The following is a 17,569-nucleotide window of genomic DNA, read 5'->3' on the forward strand; positions in this document are numbered from 1 at the left end:
ATGTATTAATTATTCTTACGTTATTATTTCTAAGCAGATTTACTTTGTGTACTGCGCCACTAGGTTCTCATAGCGAAAATACTCCTCGCAGAAAGTCTTTTCACTCTTGGACTTCAAGTAGTCCCATGTTCATTGCCACTTGTTATTATAGTTGAAGCAATGTGTGTCCTTAAGTTGCTATGGGGCAATGTTTAAGCTTCTTTTTCCACCGGAAGCAACTTCTTCAGATAAACGTTCTGCAAACACACGCATCATCTTGTGGCGTTTTCAAAGCATAGCTGAGTGTGTAAGCTTAAATCTGGCTTTCTCTCGATAAGATTATTCAGAAGTTCGTCTTCGTCTAAGCAGAGGTTGCGTGCTCATTTAGTACAGAACGAACTTTTCATTAGACTTCAAAATGCGTACCTCGAATTTAAGACGTATGTCGGCTTAATACTTGTTGCCTTCAAATGCTGCCTTTAACTGATTCAAAAACTCATTCAGTGGCTTAATAATTTGTGATGGATCTGACTGCATCGAATGCATGTACATCAATTTTCGTTGGATGTCCGTCGATGAATAAAACTTACTGACATTTTCCAATTCTCTAGTCAGTAAATTGAGAAACTAGAACATTAACAATGTCAATGGACAGTTTTTTGCGTGTGATATATTTAAAGCTTCGTGCAATATAGCGACTTGACTCGGCGGCATGATAGTATGCGTTGTTGGTACATTCAATCTGCGATTCTGCGCCATCGTTGCTGATCGTTACTTTACAGCGCACAGTTTATTGTCTTGCTTTAACTGCCGCAGATCTGTAAAGCGACCTTTTTATTGTTTCATCAGCTATAGCTAAATTTGCTAGCCTTTAGAGATTTCCATCTGCATCATCTACATCTGCAGTGTTTGAGATGCTTCGGTGATATATGTCCTCAGCTTGCTCGATGTTAGATACGTTGCCAAACCCAAACCAGCTAACCATTATTTGAATGGAGTAACTCAAACTTTATTTATATTAATGTCCATGATGAGTTGGTTTAACTGTTAAGCAAACTCTTACTTTTTCAAATTCAACATTTTGTAAAATTTTTTGAACTTCATCGTTCTGTTTGAAGTGATCTACGGCTCAGTTTAAGCTGCTGTGCTGCTTCTTTAGATATTAGAGCTTTGCTGCGAACCTCTATCAATATGAGCCATTAGCAGCTCGTATTTTCGTATTATTTCTGTTATTTTGAGTCCGAATAAGCGCAGTTTCAGCTAAGACAATTGCTGCTGACGGTCTCTTGCATGTTTGCAGCCTCGTGAAGATAATCGTTGTGTGGTTTGTAGCATTGATAGCTCGTTTGCATTTCTATTGAATTATACAGTTGCTCAATAAACTCCAGCACATTGTCCAAGTGCTGAATTTCTCTGTTAAGAAGGCTTAACATGATGCTCGTAAAGTTGAACGAATTCTTCTCAGAATTGTTGTGAGTGAATAAAACATCAGTATTATTATCAATTTAGCATTTTTTATACTCTGATCCTGTTTCAAATGGAAAATCGGGGTGTAATGGATTTGTGCAAATGTTTGTAACAGGTAGAAGGGGGCTTGGAAGACCCCATAAAGTATATATATTCTAGATCAGGACGACAAGTTGAGTCGATTAAGCCCTTTCCGCCTGTCTGTCCGTTAATCTGTCGATATGTGTGAACGCGTCGATCTCAGCATCTAGGTTTAATCAATTAAAAACATCATCAAAATGCAGTTGTTAAATTATATAATGTACGGCTTAAGAGCTAGAACATCATTTCTTGTATTTAGGTTTATGTATATTCTCTTCAATTATATTTTGGGTACTGGCTCAAAATTTACCCAAAATTCGTAAAATTTACGTTCAGTTGGTAATAGGGTCATTAGGTGACGGCGGTTGCAGCTCTACCAAGTCAATAGAATATGTAGATCATATACTGAAATTTCATTAACATCCATTAAGTAAAACAGAAGTTATTAAACAAAACGTTTTGCCAATTTTGCATTTTCATTTTTCCTATGCGTGTGCACACATACATTCAAAAGCGTGTATTCTTTTCTATTCGAAGAATCGAAATTGCTATTGAATTGTGCTGAATTAGCTGCTACTTAACTTCAAGTATACAACTTCTTACATAAGCAGCATTGGTACAGACGGCGCCCGTTAGCGGTTGGTCCTGAGTTCAAGCCTCGTGGCGATGGGACATTTTTTATTGTTTTTTTTTTTATTTTTATACCCTGATCCCATTAAAAATGGGAAATCAGGGTATAATGGTTTTGTGCAAATGTATGTAACAGGCAGAAGGAGGCGTGGCAGACCCCATAAAGTATATATATTCTTGATCAGGACGACAAGCCGAGTCGATTGAGCCCTGTCCGTCTGTCTGTCCGTCCGTCTGTCCGTCTGTCCGTATGTGTGAACGCGTGGATCTCAGCATCTATAAGAGCTAGAGACTTGAAATTTTTTTTGTAGGTCCGTGTATAGCACGCGCAGGTCAAGTTTGTTTCAAATATTCGATAACTATTCGCATTTAATTGTTATCGAATAAAAACATTATTGAAATGCAGTAAATAAATTATATCTCGAACGTCTTCAGAGCTAGAGCCTCCGAAATTTGTATTTAGTTTTATGTATATTTTATGCAATTTTGATTTTTGTTAGATTTTGGATACCGGCTCCAAATTCCCCCAAATTCTTAAAATTTAAGTTTAGTTGGAACTAGGGCCATTATGTGAAGGCGTTTGCATCTCAACCAAGCCAATAGGATATGTAGATCATATGCTCAAAATTTCATTAAAATCCATTAAGTAAAACAGAAGTTATTAAACAAAACGTTTGGTCAATTTGCAAAAGCACATGTCAGCAGCGCCACGCGCACTCATTTTTCCTATGCGTGTGCACACATACATTCAAATGCGTGTATTCTTTTCTATTCCAAGAATTGAAATTGCGATTGAATTGTGCTGAATTATTAGCTGCTACTTATGTTTAAATTTGCAACACTTCGCGTATGAAGGACAGTGGCTGCGTTGGTAGAGAGGCTGCTCGCATGCAGCTTGGTCCGGGTTCGAGACCAGTGGAGATGAAATGTTTTTTATTGTTTTATTTTTTTTTAGTTATGAAGTGGCGGTGTTGGTATAGTTTGTGCACATTGCGTAAATAATCCGGGTTCGAATCCTGGTCTCGCAATGTCGATTTTTATTTGTTTTTTTTTTTTTTCTTAATACTCGATACAAACTACGGAAAATATTACAAAACTCAAAGGACTGGGATCAGGGTATCTCCTAGTCGGGCACCCCGACTAGAGCTTTCTTACTTGTTTAATTATGAAGTATCGGTGTTGGTGCACGTTGCGCAAACAATACGTGTTCGAAACCTGGTCTCGTAATGTCATTTTTTATTTGTTTTTTTTTTTTTTTTTTTTTTTTGAATACTCGATACAAACTACAAAAAATATTAATAAACGCAGATAGGACTGGGATCAGGGTATCTTCTAGTCAGGCACCCCGACTAGAGCTTTTTTACTTGTTTTTTATAGAAGTAAAGGGCCCGATCTAATACGAACTTAGTGGGACCAGATGTACTAATGCTATGCATTAAAAAAGTTTGTCTATGTGTTGTGTGGTTAGTTTTAGAGCGTATACACTTGTCATTTTCAACTCGGACACTTACCTGTTGTCTTAATTCGTAAATTCATATGGGGTATATTGATTAAAGTAATTATTGACCTACCCTCGGATCGCTGTATATATTTTAATTCCCAGAACATACATACTAATATAAGTAGTATACATATATTTATATATATAATATATATGTATAAATATGTATGTATACGTATACCACAGTTTACCTATAACGTATCTGTACTTGTAAATACATACTCGAACGAATATATACATATATATATGTATTTACATTTCCATGTACATGGGAGGGTATAAGTTCGATGATATTGATGGGTATACACACCAAACAATTTTATGTATATTTGTGGTGTGTTTACAGATAAATATGACTATAAACATTTAACATATGTATGTATAGTGTATATATATTTGTATACATACATATATATATATATAAATACATATATATGTATGCATGTGTGTGTATGTATGCATATATGGATGGATATTTATTTATATTGCTATCCACTTTTTCAGTCGTTAAGAGCTCATGCATTCAGTTAGACTCAAGAGGCCCATTTACTCCAACGTCTTTTCATAGTGTGCGGTATCAATCAGCGATAAGATATATTTCTTATATGCATGTGTACATACAAACCCACAGAGCATACATACACCTAAGCCAATGAAAAGTATATGTTCCACTAATTGGGTTAAAAAATATTGTGATTATCTCAGATGTGTGTGAAGTTGGCTTTAATGTATTTAATTTTAAGTTATGCACTTACAAATATCAATTCCATCAAAATATGCTGCAATCCTCAATCAATATTATACAAAATCCGTGGATCGAATAACTTAACTACTTATAATTGCACTCATACCATCGAAAGTCTAAATGAAACAGACAATGCAAACAGAATTGACTTGCTCGGGATAACAGAAAGTCCACACGGCTATGGCTTAGATAAAATTGATGAAACAGTTGGCCATACGGAGTTACTACAATGTGCGCATACTGGTTATTCAAATGTGTCCCTATTGACTGAAATATCACTTAAGGTATTACCAAAATCATGCCTTATTATTATAGACAGCAATAGTCTTGTTAGTCTAACATGTAAATCGAAAAATGATGATAAGTTGCAAAGTATTGGTATTATAAATAAATGCTGTGCGCATGGATACACCTTTGCCACAGAAGTAAACAAATGCTATTTACAAGAGCCCGACTACAATAAATACTCTTCCCTTTTTGATAAACCAGTGATTTTTGTCGATAATTCGTTCGTGTGTCCCAAGAACAAAGTTTTAATTGAATATGTGTTAACGGCGGAAGCAATTGCCATAAGGAATGAAAGTATTTTACTCAAAGAACATAAAAGATCATTTAATAAAAGTGAATTTTGCATTGAAGCTATTGAAATGCTGAATAAAAACGAAAGTTCTCAAATCAAAACTACTCAACAATTTATAGTTCGTACTTGTCAACAATTAAAAATTTGTGATTCGATACCTTGTGTTCGTAAGTGTTGTGTCGATGGCGAAATCTATTCTAAAGGAAATTTGACTACTTCCTGCAGAAAAGATGAATATGATTTTCAGTTTCATAGTCTTAATAATATGAATACCAGCGGCGCTTTTTCCAAACCGTCAGGTATGTGCAATTTGATAAGTTTGTTTATTGTTAATAAATAAGTGATATATTATCATATTCAATTTGCAAATCATTCTATGTAAGTGTAAGTTGGAGCACATAAGCATGTTGCCGAGATCGACGCGTTGACACATACAGACAGACAGACCGACGAACAGGGCTCAATCGATTCGGCCATTATACGGACATGGCTAGACTCAGCTCGTTGTCCTGATAAGAATATATATATTTTATAGTTATACTCTGCCATTTTCAATGGGTTCAGGGTATAAAAAGAAGAAAAACTGACATTAGGACATCAGGCCTCGAACCAACATAACCTACGCAACCCACATCACCTATACCAATACCGCCACATTTACTATTCACCTAGTCGGGCATCACCGACACAAGCTTTCTTACGGGTTTTATTTATCATGCTTATAAGAAGAGAATATAGTTTGTGAAGTCAGAAATAAATATACAGCTAAAGGGAAATTATACAAAACCAATGTACTCTCTTTACTTGGTGAATGAATACAAAGAAAAAGATCGATTCAGTCAATAGCACAAATAACTGAATTCATAAGTATAAACACATTTCTCACCAAAATACCAACACAACAGGGGAGAACGGAATAAGGCGCCACAAAATATAAATAACTAACGTTGCAATCGGCCTTTACTGACTGCCTAATATCCGTTCAGTCAAAATATATAAAGGTGCCTTACATATACTTTATTAAGATGTTAAAATTAATTAGAATCGAAATCTTAGCCGAATGAGTATATATGTATGTACATCCTAAATTTTTGTACCATAAGCCAATGTAAATGGGAATTGTTAAATTATAGTGCCTTCTTAAACTATGTTTGTTCTTGATCAAGAAGAAAACTTAATCTAGCCATATCAGTGTGATATTGTAAGACACAAAATCTAAAAATTTAAAAGCATAAATATATATTGCTGTACATATATTTTTATATTTTCTTAAAGTAAAACTTGTATATATATTTTAAACATTAAAGATTTTTGCACTTATATGAATCTGCTTATCTTACTCTTAAATTTAAATTAATGTCACCAAGAAGAAAACTTATCCAACAATTTAGTTCCCACAGATAATCTCAAGCGCATTATGTGACTGTAACTGTACGCATAAAAGAAGCGTAAAATGATTAGAATAGTAGCTCTTCAGAGCAGCAGGGTTCAGGGTATCTTCAAGTCGTGCACTCCCGACTAGGGCATGCTCATGTGACTTCCTACTTTATTCCAGTTAGAATTTATTGCTGACATAAACAAGTTTTTTTTTTATTTGTTGGAGTCTTTAATTGGTCATAATTAATAAATTAATTAGTTAGAATCAAATTGCATATGTCGTTTATTTTTATAAGCATATCATTTTATTAATCAGGCTTAATATTTATATGCCAATAAGAACAAGTAAGAATGTTATAGTAGGGAGTTATTTATTGCGCAATACTAATTCACAGGCTCGGTCCACAGTCACGGGCAAGCTTTGGATTTGTACTATTTGGCATGCCCTTAGTGGGCGTGGATGTATAATATCCTTACAAAAAGTCTGTGGTAACATAACTATACAATTGTGGAGCTTGGGCTCTAAAAACGTGAAAATTTCAGGGTAATTCCTAGATACCACGCGTAAATTTTGTATCGATGGAGGTCGAAAGAAACTCAATAAACGAATTTTGAACTTAGAAAATATATGTTTGTGGTTTGCCAGTACGTCTATGTTATTTTTATGCGGTTTCAGCCGGAAATATATATTCTAAATTCAAATCTAGCGCTCTCTACTGTTGAAAATATATTGTATTGTACAAGCATTTTTATCAAAATGATTTTATTCTTTTAAAGCTTGTTCTTCAGCAAACAAAAAGAATGGATTAGAAATACAACAATTTAAATAATAGTTATTTTCTTTGATTATTGAATTAAATAACATTTATTTTTACAATATTTTTTCAGTATTTGGAGTCTTAACTGGACTAGAGTGCCCAAAGTTTCGTTTGGATCCAGAGTCTTTTTCGGATGAGTTCCATGTAATAAGTTCAACTACAGGATCGTTGCTCATTACTAGCACAAATAAAATTTACTCCAACAGTCAATATTGCATTGAGAAAATAAAAAATGCTTCATCCGCAGACCAAAAGGTATAATCTGAAATTTATACTTATTGCTAAAAATAATTTCTTCGCTTTACCATTTAAGTTAAACTTATTTAGGGACCATCAAATTATTAATTTATGCACCAAAGTGTAATTACAGTATATGAGCAAAGCCTAAGTTATTAACTTGAAAAATTAAACGGATATACTACGGTTTAGAACCCATAACACAAATAGTGTTGCGCATAACATCCGACTCATTCAAAATGTTTGCTTCCGCTTCTTAACTTTCAGATGTAATGGCAGTGATAGTTGAGAAGATTGAACAATTTCATTGTTTCAATTTCAAAACGACAGCTAGATCTACCAGCTTACCGATACGGTTAATCGGGTCATAAAAGCAAATGATGGCATTGTTTACCAGAAATAGAATGTTAATAGCAGAAATTCAAAACTTATCGCCCTGAATTAACAAACTGTAATACAACCTACACATTATTCTACAAACCGACCCCTCGCTACAAGTGCGCACCCGGCCTACTGACAGAAGACACACTGCCACTCAGTTCAGCCATTTGGAATGGCACATTTCTCATCATCTTTGAGCGTTAACTAATTATAATCGAACCTAAGTACGTGAATCGCCGCAAGGCCCTAAGTAAGATCACTGGCATAGTTTAAACTTTAGTGAATGTAATTAGCTTTGGTCCAGGGCTAATCATGTTACTTCTCTGTAGGATGACCAACCACAGTTGCCGAGTTGCCGTTGGATTTCTCAAATTTCCTGTTTCAGAGTCTCAGGAAAAAAAGAGCTTCTAGGGAAATACAAAAGGTCGTCGACAGTTTTAAGATCAACGCGAACAGTCATACTTCTGAGGGTAGTAGTCAACGGGTGCCTCGCTCATTGTAGTTTAGTGTTTTATTTATTATTTATTTTAAGTATTGGCAACAGCTAACAATTATCAAAGTGCTGACACAAAACATTTTTTTAACATGATAAAAACGATTCGATGTCTGTTATTTTAAAGACTCAATAGCTTACATAGGATAGATTCACAAAAAAGTGTTTTATATTATCAAGATACTCTTTGTTACACCGTGTGTATGACTACGATTATTATAGTGGTATTATTCTCTAAACCCCGTAAAACCTTGACTACAAAATAATTTAATAATTATTACACGCATATGCCATTTTTTTCAGTTGTACACATTCTTGTGCTTTGACGGCAAAGTAGTGAGCAATGATCGCATACGATTTAGAATGTACCCAGTTGGCCTTTTAATATCCTGCTGCTTTTATGTAATAACCCTACTGGTGTACACAACAATCGAAAAATTGAGAAATCTCCCTGGAAAAATTCTAATTTGCTTAGTGAGCAGCCTTCTCTTCGCCTACCTTGGAATCGCTTTAGGTCAATTGCTGCCTACTTCAAACAATGACATTTGCTTTATGTCTGGTAAGTCTATCAGAATTCTGCTAAGATAACAATATTGTGTATTAGAAATCATTATTCATGCTTATGAATAATTATTATGCTTTTGAGCTTATGAGCTATTATGAGCTACTATGGAACTTTAATTGAATAACTTTTGTTCGAAATTTACTTTAGTAATGAAATTTTCTGGGCGTAACAATGGCATGTGTGCATTTACCAAATTTTCCAATCCTAAACAGAAAATTGAGAATATCTTTGCTTTTATTTCCTGAATCTGGGCCGATCTAGAAATGTCCGTCTGCTCGTATGTATGAGCGCGTCGATTTCAGAAACATTACAGAAAGGCTAAGTAATACCAAGTTTGTTGAAAATAATAAAGAAATATTCCCATTTGAATGTAATCGCTTAAAAACGTCATCGAATATTAGTTATTAAATAATGATGTAAGAGCATAAACAGGTTATTGACACCACCTCCTGACGTCGTCTTCTTCATAAGGATCAGGATATTTCCCAGTCGAGTCCCGTCTCGATTAGAGCACTCTACTTAATTTTGTTTGTGGTCTAACATGCTTTTTAATTGTAAAAACCAGAGTTAGAAAATTTGCATATATTAATGGAATATAAGTATAAGTATAAGTATTGGTATATTTAAAAACGACAAAACGAACTAAGCGAACGGGGTTCAGCGTATCTCATAGTAGAGCACACCGGTCTAGAACTTGCTTGAGTTGTCAATCTGAATATATGTTCCCAATTTGAAATCTCCAATATTTTAAATAATATCCTTTCTGGAAAACCAAATATAATATTTCCAGCATTGCCATTCCTCTAGTGTGCGCATCGGGAAATCTTATTAGGCGAGGGTATCCACTAGAATATGTGCCACATTTCAAGTCTCTAGGTTTAAAGCTGCAAAATGGACAGACAGCTAGGGAAGCATATTTTTTCAGAGAGTTTGCGCTTTTCGGGAATAAGTTCAATTCATTCAGGTCTCTCAATTCATTCAGGTAACTTGATCTACACTGATAAAGCCTTTATATTCAATTTACGATTATACTCAAAATACTAAGTTGATCGAGTGTAGAGGCATGAGACAACGCTGGTTAATACTTTTATAAATTTAATTTAACTTAATTTAATTTTAGGTGATGTAATTTTCAAGAGATGTTAATTTATTTTCAAAGAAATTACTTACCAATTTGAAAGTACTAAATCTTCATATCGAGAAAAGTGTACTTGTGCTGCATACTGTATACTATGAAATATTTTTATAATAGTTTTTAGTTTGTTTAAAGTATATACTTTAAGCTTTGACGAGTATTATACAATCGTATACATTTTTAATTTAAATTACATTTTCTTAACGATATACTCTTTCTCAAATTTGTAGGGTTTTTTGTATACTTTTTTTTAATGGCCGCATTCTCCTGGATGAATATTACATGTTTCGACATATGGAAGACATTCGGGTATGATACTACAGTAAATAATATTATATATTTTCTTAAATTTAATTTATTAAATATCACATCCTTATAGAGCAACTAAGCGTATTCTCTTCTGCTTTAATAGGAAGGACTCTTTATTCAACTTCACAATGATTTAACAATGATGTAAATTAACTCCAGCTAGGAACTGAATTAGTTACATTTGGTTTTACTATTTACGTCATAAATAGTGTATTTGTGCTCGAAGCATTGCATAAAATCAAAAGGCAACAATTAAGACAGAAAAAAATGGACGGTTAGTGAAAAAATTTAAGAACAAAAATCCCAAGGCACCACCAGATTCAGAACCTTCAACTGCAATATCATTTTCAAAATTCGCCACTTTATTACAAAAGTATCAGCTGAAAATTTAAATTGCAGCCTCTTTGATTTGAATGGATGTGTCCACATGTATAGCAGAAATGCCAAAATTAGCGCGGATAATATGGATCTATGGTCATTAAATATATTCTTATCGTTTACGTGAAGAAAAAATAAATAGTAGTAGTAGTAGTAAAGTATATGGTCGATGCGTTGAGGACGAGAAACTTTTTGCAAAGCTTGGGAACTCATTGCAGTCCCGGTGCCACTGAGAGATGCATGCGCGCTTTTTTTCAACTACCGGCACTACAAGCTATTAAACAATTAATTTCCAACAGTAAATTAACCTCCTAATAACAGATCTGCGAAAGTTTCAGAGTATGGATTTCTCACTCACCTCCAGCTCGAACACTCTTACTTCTTATTAAATAAATTATTAGCCATTTATCAAACATGAACAATTTTATAAGTAGTTTTAAACTTTACAAGGCGAGTTAGAAACGAATTGTTTACTTTTATAATTCCACTTGATTTTATCATGTTCTAACTCGAACTTACTAAGCCGGTAATGCTGCTTGCCACGTGTTTTTATAAATTGATCAAACGATTTGTTTAATTCTTTTGTGTTACTCAACGGATTTCAACGATCATATTTGAATATTTGAGAACTTAGTATGTATGAAAATATGCTCGCGTTTTAGGTATGTTTGCAACTGAAATTCAATTTAAAGAATTTTTTGGCATGTGGAACCGGTATTCTAATTATAAGTGTACGAGTGCACCTTTAGGCCTGTTTACAGATATTTTTAAAATTAAAACCAAAATGCTTGCTTGTTTGTTTTTTCTTAGAAAAGAGGATAGAACGTGTTACAAAAGTATTAATTTATCCAGTTTGTTAACTTCATTATAGCAAAAATTATTTTGAATTTTTGAATATACCTAATATGCTTTAAATTCTGTGAAAGAGTTTTCACATTTTCACTAAACTGGTAAAATAATATGTAGATCATATGTAGAAAATCATATATATGAAATCCTTAAAAAAAGTAACTCTGAAGTTATTAAGCAAAACGTTTTGGACATTAAGCTAAAATACGTGGCAATCAGCGCCAAACGTACGCATTCTTATATATGCTTTTATATGTTTTGTCCTTTTTAATTTTTATACCCTGATCCCATTGAAAATGGGAAATCAGGGTATAATGGTTTTGTGCAAATGTATGTAACAGGCAGAAGGAGGCGTGGCATGCGTCGATCTCAGCATCTATAAAAGCTAGAGACTTGAAATGTAGGTCCGTGTATAGCACGCGCATATCGAGTTTGTTTCAAATCTTCGATAGCTATTCGCATTTAGTTGTTATCGAATACAAACATGATTGAAATGCAGTTAATAAATTATATCTCGGACGTCTTAAAGCTAGAGCCTCCAAATTTTGTATTTAGTTTTATGTATATTTTATGCAATTTTGATTTTTGTTGGATTTTGGATACTGGCTCCAAATATCCCCAAATTCTTAAAATTTAAGTTTAGTTGGAACTAGGGCCATTATGTGAAGGCGTTTGCATCTCAACTAAGCCAATAGGATATGTAGATCATATGCTGAAAATTTCATTAAAATCCATTTAGTAAAACAGAAGTTATTAAACAAAACGTTTGGCCAATTTGCAAAAGCACATGTCAGCAGCGCCACGCGCAATCATTTTTCCTATGCGTGTGCACACATACATTCAAATGGGTGTATTCTTTTCTATTCCAAGAATTGAAATTGCGATTGAATTGTGCTGAATTATTTGCTGCTACTTATGTTCAAATTTGCAACGTTTCGCGTAAGAAGGGCAGTGGCTGCGTTGGTAGAGGCGCCGCTCGTATGCAGCTTGGGCCGGGTTCGAGACCAGTGGAGGTGAAATGTTTTTTATTGTTTTATTTATTTTTTTTAGTTATGAAGTGGCGGTGTTGGTAGAGTTTGTGCACGTTGCGCAAATAATCCGGGTTCGAATCCTGGTCTCGCAATGTCGATTTTTATTTGTTTTCTTTTTTTTTTTTGAATACTCGATACAAACTACGGAAAATATTACAAAACTCAAGGGCCGGGATCAGGGTAACTCCTAGTCGGGCACCCCGACTAGAGCTTTCTTACTTGTTTTTATTTTTCAAACTACCGATAAAAGCTATGGAGTATCTCCAAGTCGGGCGCAACTAGTGCTGTCTTACAAGCTTTACTTGATTTTATAAAACGGTAAAATGATGCAAAAAGAACATCAGACACATTTGACAAGAATGCTGAAAACAATATATAAAAAATTTGCAATATATCGGATAACAACGATTTACCTTAACCCCATTCTAGGACGGATTTCCTTTAAATAAAAATGAAAACAATACAATAAAATGCAAAATATATAACGTCTCGTCTGCTATAAAATGGGAGCTGTAAACTGCAGAAGCGTAGCATAGAAAGTTCTCGGTCATTTGCGGATCAGCCTGCGTGCTTATACAAAAAACGTAGAATAATTAATAATTAATAATTAATTCAGGAAGAATAGAGCCCTTTTATTTATTTTTAATTCACTAATTAATTGTCGATACTACCTGCTGCAGTTACAATAACAGTTTCGTTATCATGTCTTCTATCCATTAACTTACAGTAAATTGTGGGTAAGCGCATTGTCGAAATCCTCTTTATATAGTTGTAGGTACCATTATCTGCAACATATTTAATTTTTTTGTATTCGCCCATTTTTTGAAGTAATAACATCAATAAGACTATTTAAGACTATTTTGGATATGGAGACTCCTATAAACAAACCCCTACGAAAACTGTAAAATCGATAAATGTATCTACGCTTTTGAAAATAGGGCAAAACTATTATAAAAAAATTAGATCTACCAAAGTTTTGGAGGTGAAGCATCTAATAATGTAATGTAATGTAAATGGATCGTGGCCAACCGAAAACCCCTATATCTCTATATAAGGTTACGTTAAAATCAAACCTAATTTCGAATGAATATTAATGTTAGTCTCCTCCATAGATGGAGCTATATATATTATATTAAATGTAGATCAATTTTTACATGAGAGCAACAATATTTCTTTTATATTTTATTACAGATCTACCGAATCAACAAATATAATAAAACGAGCACAGCATCGACGATTTTTGTGGTACTCTTTATACGGCTGGGGAATGCCCACCGTTTTGACATCAATTACAGCATCACTAAGTAAATCCGATGTCTTACCAGAAAATATTCGACCTATGTTTGGACACGGCAGATGTTGGTTTACCTGTAGGTTCACATATTTACCTTTTATTAAAAGCTTCTTTTATTTCGAAGGTTCACATATTTTCCTTTTAATAAAATATAATTTTTTTCGTACATATTTTAAATTTCAGATGATACAATTGGATATGCAAGTTTAGTGTTTTTTTCTGGACCTCTTGGTCTACTTTTTATCATAAATCTTGTGCTCTTTCTGTTAACATTGAAGTATTGCAACAAAGTAAAAAGGGAAATATTTAGGATGCAGAGCTCAAATACTGAAAAGCATACATTGAGAAGCCGTTTCTTTATGGATAAAACAAGATTTATAATGAACACAAAGCTCTGTTTTGTAATGGGAATTACATGGCTTTTGGAAATCGCAAGCATTTTGTTGTACGATCATAAAAAAAACTTTTTTTGGTCAATTAGTGATTCATTCAACGTTTTGCTGGGCGTCTTTGTTTTTATAATATTCGTTTTTAAAAAACGGGTATGGAAAGAAATCATGATAAAACTAGGTAAGACAATTGAATTTAAGTTATGCTGTATGTATGTATTTTATATTAACAACTTTAAATGTGATAACAATAATATTTATTAACAAGACATATTTCTATTTACAACAAGTCCGACTAGGATTAGGGGTTCATTGTTTGACAAAGATAAAAAACATTCTTATAAGTTATCAAACTCAAATCCCAAAATCAAATTCAAACCAACGCTACGCCTTTAACATCCCCACCACTTCAAGACGATTGTATTGCCGATTAAGCAATAAAATCCTTGCAAGTTGTTGCAAAGGTGTATTGTATGTATGCGAAGATAACTTTGCCTCTTGGTGAATGACTGTAATATAAGCAACATTGGAACGCTAATTACTTTTTTATCTTCTTACATATTTTACATTCCGGAAAATTCTGAAAATAAAATTAAGTTTTTTTGTCAGATAGCCTTTATATATACAGTAGAAAATGAAAATTTATTGTTCAACTTAATAAAATTCAGTCGGGTTTTAAGAGTTCGATTGCAAGCACGATATCCTCTTTCAACAGCAACAGATTTGACTCCTTCTCCACGGGATTAATGCGGGAGGGTGAGGAGATCTAATAACACAGATAATATAGTAACCAAATTTAATTTTTGATAGATGTTTTTTGGGTATAATTACATTGTGTAAATTATGTATTATGATTAGAGCGACGAGTTGCATCATCATCCTTGTCCGTCTGTTTTGATTAAAGCCGTTGTTAAGTATTATACATTTTTATTGGATAAGCTCACTAGTGGCATGGAAACATAAACGATTATTTTTCAGCCGCATCATAGGCAAGTGACTTTAAATATATATTTTTCCAACAACGGATGTGATATATACGTGTATTATTAAAATTTTTTGCTTAATTTTTTAGTCCTATCTATACTTACATTCAGTGAAACCAAAAATGGATTAATCTTGACATTAGCTGCAGACACCTGTATTATTTAATAACTAATGTAAAATACATTTCTGTTGATAATATAGGAAGTTAGTTAAAAACAAAGATCATAAAAACGATTTATCTTAGGGACTGTACTGCGCCTCATTTTCACCTCTTTTCCACGTTTTTGTTGCGATATTATAAAAAAAAAGAAAAATTGGAATCCAAACTTATATACACCTAATAGAGAAGACATGCCTAAAGAATTTAATCCGTACAAAATAAAACAGTGATAGGTCCTAAAATTTTTAATTGGAACAGCACGATTGATACAAATAAACATATCTTTTCAACGAAATCAAAATGTGACAAAAATTTGACATGCAATTCAATAGGAAAATTTATTTTTTAAAATTATTTTTGGTTTTTTTATTATGCTAATGTATACAGCTTCGAATGCTTACTTTACATTAATCTATTTTTAAAACTATGGATTCTGGCTGGGCCTTCGATAAGTTTTCTATCAGATTCTATAATTCATTTGGCCAATTGCTCATATAAAATTTGGATTTTTACCACGTTTGCTGATAGTTGTCGTACTATATCGTGAAACACAGGGAGCTTAGTTGGCGTATCCATGAAATCTTAGTACTTTATAAATTGAGGGCTCTTATGCTCTATTTCAAGTAAATAACTCTAACTTCAAAAATAGCTATCAGCTTTGGGGACAGTAAGACGGGCATTGTACAAAGCCAATTCCCTCTTTTCCCTTACTTATTGCATAAATACTCAAAATACATTAATTGTTTTTTTTTTAGGTTTTTGGTCAACTAATGATCGGCGAAGAAATCCAAACGTGACTTCCATAACGCAATCAACGTGTCTAAATCAAAGTATATCTATGAAAAAACTTGGTGATGGTAACGTTGATAAAGCACTTATAAGATGAAGGAATTAAATGAAAATAAACTAATTAATTATTTAATTAATTATTTTTTATTTATGGTTAATTATATAAAATAAAATGTATGCCTTTGGTAAATGCGTATTTTTACTTATATCATTTTCGTTTTGGTATAATTCCTTAGATTTAATAATATCAATAAATCAAAACAAGTAAGAATGTTGCAGTCGGGCTATACCGACTGCATAATACTCATTCATGGTTCAAAACCAGTTCAATCATTTTGGTTAGCGCTGTCAGTAAAGAGTCTGCAGTAACTAAGCAATCAAAATTTTGAGCTGTGGATCCGATAGTTTCAAAGATATGGGTTTTTCCGATCTGCCACGCCTTCAAGAAAAATAAATATAAGATAAAGTTTTCCCCAATTATCTGGATATATATAATGCCTCAACCCGTAAAAGGAGTCAAGAGTAAGTTAAGAAATAAGGTTCCAAAACTGGGTATTTTCGAAATGCAGAAATATTTTGGTACATTGATAGAGCCGTCAACCTGATTATCGAACTTTTATCTTTCTAACTTTGAAAGATATATTTTTATAGGGGGGTTTTGACCAAAAGTTTTATTTAATAACTTTTGTGTTACTAAGCGCACATATTTAATTGAATATTTTTCAGCAAGCTCTCACATATTGGTAATATGTGCAAATGTACTTCAATTTAATCAATTTTGTGAAATTCGGAGCTGGTATTGGTCATATTGTTAAAAAAATATATGCTTTAAATGGAGATTATAGCTTTAAAGATTAATATCAGAATAAATGAAAGTCTACAATGTTTTTAAGTGATAATATTAAATACGGAATACGTCTCGATTGTTCGAAATAATAAACCTACAGAAAAATATCAAGTTTCTAGCTGTAATGGATTCTAAGATCCATGCGCTAATACGTACAAACATACGGTCAGACGAACAGACAGCCGTTCGGGGCTGAATCGAACTTGATATTCAAAATATATATTTTAAGTTCTATTTTGTTCTGTTATCAACAAAAGCTCGAAGGGTCTGTGCTTTTGAAATAAGGTGTCTGTACAAAATGTATACCAAACAATACCAATTTTCGTTAGAAAAACTAAACTGTGGGCTGCTACGGGTTAATACACACAAGCTAACGTGCTACTGACCTTAGGGCATGTAGATTTCTTAATCGAAAACGAAGCTAAATTGTATACCTTGTCACACACACATAGACTCATCATACTGATAGCAGCTCAGCAGCTCATCAGTTTAGCAAATATTATACATGGTTCAGAATATTATTTGACATATTTTTACAATACTTTATTTA

At 33.2% G+C, this 17,569-nt stretch overlaps 2 protein-coding genes across 2 annotated transcripts; both read left to right on the forward strand.

Annotated features, from left to right (window-relative positions):
- Window positions 1-4,208: 4,208 nt before the first annotated feature.
- Window positions 4,209-9,099, forward strand: LOC111594404. The gene is made up of 4 exons (XM_023307677.2): window positions 4,209-5,282; window positions 7,249-7,433; window positions 8,593-8,848; window positions 9,002-9,099. The coding sequence occupies exons 1-4, from the start codon at window positions 4,364-4,366 to the stop codon at window positions 9,097-9,099; spliced, it is 1,458 nt and encodes a 485-aa protein (XP_023163445.2). The 5' UTR covers window positions 4,209-4,363.
- A 458-nt stretch (window positions 9,100-9,557) lies between these two features.
- LOC111594409 (G-protein coupled receptor Mth2-like) lies at window positions 9,558-16,269 on the forward strand. Its single transcript, XM_023307686.2, has 5 exons — window positions 9,558-9,836; window positions 10,220-10,298; window positions 13,748-13,926; window positions 14,034-14,420; window positions 16,139-16,269. The coding sequence occupies exons 1-5, from the start codon at window positions 9,746-9,748 to the stop codon at window positions 16,267-16,269; spliced, it is 867 nt and encodes a 288-aa protein (XP_023163454.1). The 5' UTR covers window positions 9,558-9,745.
- Window positions 16,270-17,569: the final 1,300 nt, after the last annotated feature.

Source organism: Drosophila hydei, unplaced genomic scaffold (assembly GCF_003285905.1).
Source record: "Drosophila hydei strain 15085-1641.00,03,60 unplaced genomic scaffold, DhydRS2 tig00000149-arrow-pilon, whole genome shotgun sequence".
Lineage (NCBI taxonomy): Eukaryota > Metazoa > Arthropoda > Insecta > Diptera > Drosophilidae > Drosophila > Drosophila hydei.